The 9,369-nt window shown below is 53.6% G+C and overlaps 1 protein-coding gene across 1 annotated transcript in view; it reads right to left on the minus strand.

Annotated features, from left to right (window-relative positions):
* KHDRBS3 (KH domain containing, RNA binding, signal transduction associated 3) overlaps positions 1-9,369 on the minus strand; it is a 118,746-nt gene that overhangs the window by 50,142 nt on the left and 59,235 nt on the right. Inside the window, exon 4 of the mRNA XM_012722898.1 lies at positions 9,200-9,346. Within this exon, the coding sequence (XP_012578352.1) occupies positions 9,200-9,346 (147 nt within the window). The remainder of the gene's footprint in view (positions 1-9,199; positions 9,347-9,369) is intronic.

A 9,369-nucleotide genomic window follows, 5' to 3' on the forward strand; every position in this document is an offset into this window, starting at 1 on the left:
GGAGTTTCCCCTTGGCTGTCATCCAGGCCCCAAAGTTCCACATTTCTGAGGCTGACCACAGCTTCTGATTCTTCCAGACTAGCTCTTCTTTATCTTAGGTGACTTCCAGATATTCAGCTGAGAGGCTTGGGGAGACATCCTTGATCGTCACCCTTCCCTTACCATCCCGTACTCCACTCAGTGGGCATCAAGAAAGATGTGCAGTCAGTAAGCCAAAGTGCCATCTGTTTTATAATGGAGGGAAGTCCAGGTGCAAATGACCAAGAGGACAGTGGCTGCCTCCACTGTGGAGACTTCAGTGGAAGGGAAACCAGAAGCCGAGGCTTCCCCCTTAAGCCATTTTAAAGGTAACTTTACACATCCAGAATTATGAGTACGCGGCAAGGCACTTAAGGAAGGTCTGTGTTTAGGGCAGAGCTTTCCTAGTGTACAGAGACAGACCAAACTTCAGAAGCGAGATGGCTACAACACGAGACCCTGCAAACGCTTGCTTCTCGGGAGCACCAGGGCTTCCTCAGGAGACTAGCTGTGGGGCCAGGACACCACGGCCGTGACTGGGAAAAGGCCCGATGGTTAGTCCAGTAAAGGACGCGTGCGGCACCCAGACACGCAGAGGTGAGTGCGCACAGTCACAACAACCTCGGTCAAACCAGAGACCCACAGGAATATTAGGAAACAGCCGGCAACGACTCACACTGAAAATGGAACACGCACAGCACGGCGGCAATGAGAGCACGCAGAGGGAAGCCACGGGCCGACGCCTGTGCTTTCAACATGGCCGTCCAGGCCAACACGTTAACCTTTGCAGCTAGAAAGGGAAAATCATGGGGAATCAAGGAAAAACACAGCCAAAGTCAGAGCAAAAGTGAGAGAGACAGTTCAGGGAAACCCAACGGTTGTTATGATGGACAAAACCGATCAGCAGCGGCCGCGCAGAGGTCAGCGGGCCAACCCCTGGAAGGACGCGGCCACCGCGTCTGGCTCACCAAGAAAGGGACGTGTAAGGTCCTCGGGGTGAAGTCCACGGCGGGTCCCGCAAACAGACAAGCAGCGCCAGAAAGCGGAGAGGGACTACAGCTCCTGACCATCCTGCGAAGCTGAGCGCAGCCTGGAGCCGGATGAAGAAAGCGCAGGAAAACTATACACAGCATGGTCATGACCACAGCTGCCAAAGCTCGAGATAGAGAAGCCAAGGCCAGCTGCACAGAGCAAACCGAGCACACAAAAGAAGGCGTGTTTGAGAGCCCAGTGAAATAGGAGGACTGTGAAGTCAGGCCAACACCCGAAAATCAGCTAGTTGATCATGAAAAAAGGAAAAAGCACACACTCGTTTGAACACATCAACAAAATATCTGACCGACGTATTCAACACACCTGTATGATAGAAACAGTCACGAGACAAGGATGCCTACTCTCTCCACTTCTCTCCAGCACTGTACTTGAGAGTCTAGCCAGCACAGCTATGGAAGAAAAATAAAGAAGTGATTTTACTAGGATTGGAGGGGAAAAGTCAAAGTAATCTCTATTCACAGATGGCCTAACAGGTGACGTAGTAACATCACAAAGAATCCACAAAATAGATTTTTAAAACAAGTAGTCAAGTTTAGCAAGGTTGTAGGACACAAGCTTGATATACTAACACAGCAATGAGCAACCCAGAAATGAAATGAAGAAAACAATCCCATTTAGAGTGGCACCACAAAGAATTACATACTGAAGAAAAGATTAGCAAAAGAAGAGCTACCTTCGTACACAGAAAACTGCAAAATATTGTTGGATTTTTTCATAAACTGGGATAAATATAAAGCTACCCAATGCTCATCGATAGGCAGCTCTAATATTGGTAGGATGACAATGATTTCCTCGAATTGATCTACAGACTGAAAGAAACCCCAGCTGGCCCCTTTGCGGAAATGGACAAGCTAATCCAACAATCTGTATGGAAATCCACCCGATCCGTGGCCAGAATCATATTTAGGAAGAAGAACAAATTGACGTGTCCTCACTTCAAAACTCACTGCAAAGCTACAGAATTCAAGACCGTGTGGTACTGGCTTAAAGGATGATGTAAAGATCAATGCAACCGAACTGAACACCCAGGCATGAATCACTGCCTATGGTTTTCAAATAATCTCTGTAACAGATGGTGCAGTAACAACTAAATATCTACAACAAAAAATAGGGTGGGCCCTCACAGCTCTTGCCATACACAAACAGGATCAGAAGGGATGAGGGGCCTACGTGCACGAGCTAAAGCCACAGGCACTTAAAGGAAAGCAGAAGAGATTTCACGACTCCAGACTATGTAATGATTTCTGAGATAAGAAACCAAGAATGCAGAAGAGAGAATGTAGATAAACTGGACTGAATCAACGGTTGCTACGCATAAAAATACCGTGAAGAAAGTGAAATGCAACCCATGAAATGGAATTTTTTTAATCCAAAGAGCAACTTGTATCCAGAATATATAAAGAATTCTTTCAACTCAGCAATAAGACAGTGACCTCATTGTTTAAAGAACAAAGGACTTGAATAGGCTGTCTCTTTACAAGTTTCTAAATGGCCAAAGCCTCATGGACACGGGTACAGCTCCCTGGGTCAGTCTGGAGATGCAAATCGGGACCACAGTGAAATGCGCAAAAGCAACTGTCGGTGAAGTGGAGCTGGTGGAACCCCGCGAGGACACTAGGGGCATGTAACCTGGGCCGGCCACCTTGGAAAGCCACTCAGCAGAGCCTCAAGAAGCTAAGCGCAGCACTACCACACAGTCTCAAAAGTCCACACCAATCTCCAAGAAAATGAAAACATGTGTGCATGCAAACACTTGTCCCGAATGCCACCGTCAGCAGCATTATTCACGTCGTTCCTAACAGCTAAAAAGAAATAACCCCAAAGTCCTCAAGTCAAACGGCCAAATACGCCCATACACTGGACCGGTCATGCAGCGAACCCTGACTAGCAGTAACCAGTAAGCCAGTGGACTGAGGCTTGAAAACAGCACACTGAGTGCGGAGAAGGGGGAGCGGACACCCTCAGTGGTCCCTGGGCAACGCCCAGGTCACAGCCACAAGGACAGCAGCCGCCGCCGAGGCCGAGGCCAAGGGGACGAGGGGGCGCGTGGCAGCTCACTTCTTGGGGAGTGATGACCATCTCCCCCAGCTGCTGGTGGAGACGGCTGCGCGGGGGTGAACACACACAGCTCCATGAACTGTCCAGCTGCAATGGGCGGATCGCTGGGTGTGAGCACTGTCTCCCTGAACGAAACGTAAAGCAGTATTTGACTGGGGAGAGAGAAGAATGGGGGCGCTTGCTGCCCATTCAGAGGTTTCATTTGGGGGCCCCTCATAAAAATGGTCGAGCTTAATGGAGGTGACAGCTGCGGAGCTCCGGGACTAGACTATGCCCGCTGAATCGTGAGCTTTATGGGGCAAATGTTATGGTGACTTACAGGGCCATAGAGATATTAACGGGAGCAAGACGAACTGGGAGGCGGCGTGTGGCCGGCAGCTCTCAGGTAACCCAGCCCTGGTCACCTGGACTGGGGCACACGAGGCCGGGGAGGGGCAGGAGTGGAGGTGCTCAGGAAGCTGGGCCGGAAGAGTATGAGCACTGGGGTCCGGGCGAGAAGGGGGGTGAGCAAGCGTGAGAGGATGGTGTGGTCGATGTGGAGTACCGGGGTGGAGCACATACGCACTGAGACCCACAGCCACCAGAACTTGAAGCAGGGGATCGAGAAGAGGGCATGGGAGGCGTGGCCAGGCCCTACACACCCGAGAGAGGAACCGAGCCAGGGCGCCGCCCGCGGAGGGCACCGGAGGCCGGAGGCTGCGGGCGCTGGTTTGGCAGGTGGGTCTGCTCTGGCGGGATGACCAGTGGGGACTTGTCACTGCCAGAAAGGGGGCGGACACCAGGACTCCAGGACTCTGGGGTGGGCAGAGGCCCTGCGTGCTGTGCGTGGTCCCCACAGGGCTCCCCTCACCCGTGTGCTGCACACAGGGGTGGGCACGGGCGGAGCGGCCTCTGGGAGCTGGGCCCTGGTCTGCCCGGAGCGCCTCTTCTCTCTGCTGATTCTTTTTCTGATTTAGAATGAAAATATGACATATATTGATTACATGGATCAAAAAATTCTGCCTTTTTACTTGTAAAAAGCAGAACGCAAAAAAAACAACTTGAAACTGGCAGCAGAATGAACTGTGGATGAGAAACAGGGGCATGAGCACAGAGGCAGGGCTGAGCGTCACCTGGGGGCCAGGGCGCGGGGGACGGAGCAAGGCCAGGCGCGTGGCCTCCGGAGACGCTGCGGCTCGGGTCTAGACTTCACGTGAGCCAGACTGCTGCCCTTGCTCATCTGGGTGTAGCAGACCTCGGAGGAGCCATCTGAATCCATCATCATCTCAAATCTCTCTGAACGAAGCCCACGAATATATCCCCCACGATTTCACCAAAAACGTGTGAAGATTAGTAAGTCATTTGTAAAGCACATTCTAAATAAAACGTGCTACATGACTGCTAAATATTTGTGCTGCGGAAGTGTTAGGAGCTGCGACACAAGGCTGCTGTGACACAAGGCTGCAGGGTCCCAGAACAGACTCCCAGGGAGGAGAAGGCCCCTCCAAGTTACCCTGAAGGAAAAGCCCTGCACCCCAACCCAGCCGCACACAAGGGTGTCACAAAGAGCAAAGCCCAGACCGTGTTAGGCAGTGTCTTGTAAACTGATTTTACAAGACACCTAGGAGAGGGATCTACCCAAAGGACAAGAAAATAATGATTCAGAAGGACGCCTGCACTCCTATGTTTACTGCTGCTCCATTTACAATAGGAAAGATGCGGAATCAAGCCAAATGCCAAAAATAGATGACTGGATCAAGAAGATGCGGTACGTATATACAGCGGAATATTACTCACTAATCAAAAAGATGAATGCATGCCATTTGCAGCAACATGGATGGCGCTGGAAGGGATCATGCTTAATGAAATAAGCCAACAAGAAAAAGAAAAACACCAGATGGTTTCACTCATAGCAGGGATGTAAGGGATTAGGGGGAAAAAATCATAATAATATATGTATGTATGTATGTGTGTGTGTATATGTGTGTACACACACACACATAGTAATTGTAATGAAGTAAAAAAGAGGAGGAGAGGGGAACAGGATCAAAACTGGGGTGGAAAACACACGGGACTCTGGGGACGGCACAGGGGTGAAGTGGGGGTGGGAAGTCCACGCAGGTTACAACAGAGATGAAAAAATGTGCAAAACGAAGAATAATGTAAAAATATTACAACAATAATAATAAGTAACATAAAAATGAAAATAGTAAAAATAAAAGACACCTAGGAGATTTTCTTCTGATGGACACTACTGATATTATCAGCACTGCGCCATTTTTCTTGAAATTTGAAACAATGATAATTAGTCGGAAAACTATACCACATAGGGTGGCCTCATCTATGAACCAAATGAGCTCTACAGCTTTGAATGACTATTTTCTGAATCATCATTTCAACTCCCCCATCTTAAAAAGTGAAATGATCACATTAATAGTAGCCCTGGCTTGAGCCGTGGAGAGTGGAGGATTAGAGTCATGTGTAAACACCAAGCACTCAGCTCAGCCTCTCCCCGAGGACGACAGTACATGCTGAGCCCTGTAGCTTGAACATGGTTAAAAATGACTGACATTAGACAGCACGTTGAAAACGCACTGTTGATTTGTGGTGAATCATGAAATTTCAGGAAAGAAAAGGAGGCGTCTGGGTGTCTTGTCTGCAGGTGCTCGCCCCTCGTCCGCCTCCTGAGGACGCCCGAGCTCCCCCGGGCCAGGAGAGCCTGGAAACCCGTGCAGCTGCCGGGCAGCCTTGTGCCACCCGCTGGGTTCAGCAGTACGGTCAATACTGTCAGCCGCAGTTCTGGTTGCAAAAGAACAGAGAAGACCAGTCCAATCAGCAGCCCTGCAGCGGCGTGGGCGAGGGACACGCCGAGGGAGCCGACTGTCCACACCCGGAGGCCCAGCAGGTGGGGTGGCGTAGCCCGACAGCTCCCACAGCTCCCTGCAGGGACACGCAGGGCCAAGCGCGGACGCTGCAGCTCCCACACATCTGCCTGGGGCAGAGTCTGCAGACAAAGGGGGCACCCGCACCCCTGGGGGGGCCCCACCAGGGCCAACTCAGAAGCGAGGGTCTGTGGGGCAGCCCCACGCACAGCCTCCCTCAGCCCCACCGGCCAGAGCATGAGCACAGCAGCCGCCACGCAGCCCTCGGCCACGGACCACAGGAGCCTCCCTAGCAAGCAGGCTCACGAGCAAAGGGGGAGCGAAACGCCTTCCAAAGCCGCCCCCGCGGTCATCACGAGGGACTGCCAGGCTCGGGCCAAGGAAACTACCTAAAAAGCAGCAAGAACCGCAGCAACAGCAGCGTGGGGCTGGACGAATCAGAATGGAGCTTTGCTACAAGTTTGCCGAAAACGTGGCCTTCACATCACCAAGTAAAAGCCACGCGAGCAAACGGAGAACGTGAGCCGGAGTCGGAAAAGAGGAAAAGAAACCGCCCCAGGTGGAGGACCAGCACAAGGGGAAAGCAAGGCAGCTCACCCAGGCCTCAGAGGCCCGGGCACCCACAGCCTGAGGCGCCGGGAGAGCACAGGGCCGGGGAAACACGCCGGCCCCTGGGGGAGCTCAAGGGCTTGGCACAGGGCGGGCTCCCAGGGGCGGGGTCTGGGGAGGGGACCACGGAAACCACGGCGGAAAAACTTCCCATACTGGAAGAAAAACGCAAACCTACAGACCCACGAAGCTCAAAGAACAAGGAGGATAAATGAAGCACAGGAGGCCACTACCGAAAATCAAAGGGACCGTGGACGGCAGGAAGAGAAACACAGCAGGCCAGGCCACGCCAGGACCACAGCGTGACCGGCGACTCCTGCCCAGGGACAGAAAGCCCCAGCAGCCTCTGACTCCCCTCAGAGGGCAAGTGCCAGCCGGTGTCACATAAACCGTCCGGACAAGCACAGAACGGATTCTTTCTTGAATGTAGGTTATAAGAAAGGCCCATGCCAGCCCTCCAGGTGAAGAGAAATGGCATCACCTGGCAACTCCACCCTCAGAGGGAAGGGAGCACCACAGACACGGAGACGGGCACAGAAGACCATAAAGCCCGGGTGCGGGCAGAGGCAGAGGCATAAAGACCCGCAAGAGCATCAGGAAACCAAATCTAGTGACATACAAGGGGGGTCTCGTCAGACTCCAGAGGGCCCCACCTAGCAACGCAAAGCTGGCCTGACCTCTGAGCACCGACTAACACACAAACCATTATGCGGAGAATAAAGGAGAAAAAACACACAAGCACCTCAGGCGCGGGAAGAGCGCTGGAAAAATCCCAACTCCCATCCCCAGGTAAGAGGAGCTTCTTCAAAGGACCGAGGCAGCCGCGAAAGACCTTCAGCTCACAGGGAACTTGAATGTGAAAAGCTGAACGTGACGAGGGGAGGGTGGCACCTGTGAGCCCCACCTCTGCTCCACAATCCCCCAAATGCGCCAGCAAGGACCATAAAGGACAATGACATAGAAGGGAAAATTGAAGGCGTCCAGGCAGGAAGGGGAGAAGTCAAGCTGTACCATAGACGGCATGATCCAGATATAGGACGTGGGAAGACCACACACCCCCACCCCGAACACACACACACATTCGGCAAGGCCGCAAGGACACAAGAGCGATACATAAAAATCAACTGTGTTCCATGTGTTTAAGCATCTGTAAGTTAAATTCAGGAAATAATACAACATAATATTTAGAAATAACTTTAACAAAAGAAATACAAGAAAGTACCCTGAAAACTCTAAGCCACTGCTGAAATGAATGGTTTAAAAAAAAAAAAAAGAGAGAGAGAGAGATACATTTCTTTTTAATGGACTAAAAAACTCAATATTGTTAAGATGAAATTATCCCCAAAACCAACCTACAGACTCAATACACTCCCTGGCAAAACCCCGGTGGGCCTTTTTGTAGAAATAAGCTGATCCTAAAATACACAGAGAAATGCAGGGGAGCCTGAGCACGCAAAAAGATTTCGGAAAAGAAGCAGCAAGTGAGAGAAGTCGCACAGCCAGGACTCAAACCCCACGAAGCCGGAGGACGGCCGGCCCCGGAGGACAGGCGTCGGGCCAACCGGCGCCCGAGAGGGCCCCCCGGACAGGCGTTGGGGCAGCTGGGGACCCCACACGCCCAGGCGGATCTAGTCCTACCGCACAGCCCACTCACAGACGTAAGTGACAGAGCTGCTGAACACTGCGAGGGGCCAGCCCAGGGCCCCCCAGCGCCCGCCCTTCCTCCCGGAGGTGAAGGGGCGGCGCGGCTGGCCCCCCGCCCACAGAGACAGCTCTCTCCGGCACTATGCCCCGATGCCTCCCGCCAGAGGAGGCGCCGGCATGAGCCAGTGGGGTCTGTCCAGCACACGGAGCGCACTCCAAGGCTGTCTGGAAGCCGAATGAACGGCTAGATGAGCACACTGGCTTGGGGGAACTGGAGAATGGATCTGCACTCCCAGTCCCCAAGTGAAGTACTCACCACAGCCCAGACCCTGACTCTCTACGTCAGTGGTGGAAGCGCCCACTCCCGATAACCGCCGGTGTCCCTGGCGCGGGTCCGGGGGAGCTCACCCGGCGGCTGTGGGGCGGAAGTGGCGCTGACCGGTCTCACGGGCCGAGGGGGCCACGTGCCACGTCTCACCTAGCACTGGCACGTTATACAACGTGAGACAGAGGCCTAAGCTGTCTTTCCCAGGGAGGCTGCAACACATTCGCTTTGCAGCACCCTGTTCTTGGCAACTGCACGGTGTCCGAAAGGGTTACAGAGACTGTCAGCTGGTAACAGAACAAACCACTGCTCCTGGCGTCCACCCGCCTCGCGGTGCCTCGAGGCACTGAAGTCACCTGCCCGACTCTCATCCGGTTCCCGACACGTCCCCGGCCCGGCAGGTCTGTCTGTGACCAGGGAGCGCAGGCACCGAGCGGGAGCCTGGCCCGAGGCTGGGCCTGGCCCCGGGGTGGCTCTGGGGGCCTGGTGAGGACCCTGAGCGTGGAGGGGATGGCTGAGCCCCCTGGACGCCACTGCCACGGGGAAACACAAGCACAGGTGAGCGTGAGGGGGCGAGGACAGACACGGGAGGGCTGCAGGGCGCAGAGAGCGATCCGGAAAGGGTACCAACAGGGATGAGGAACTTCTTGATCTCCTCCAGGGCGTGCCCCATGCGGGCGTAGGCCTCTGCCGGCGGGGCGAACACCTCGATGAGCACGTGCAGGTCGTCGTTGAGGTGGAAGTACTTGGCCTCCCCGCTCTTCCTCAGCTCTTCTTCCTGAAGAAAGAAACGCCACACGG

Source organism: Condylura cristata, unplaced genomic scaffold (assembly GCF_000260355.1).
Source record: "Condylura cristata isolate star-nosed mole 26May11 unplaced genomic scaffold, ConCri1.0 scaffold00009, whole genome shotgun sequence".
Taxonomy (NCBI): Eukaryota; Metazoa; Chordata; class Mammalia; order Eulipotyphla; family Talpidae; genus Condylura; species Condylura cristata.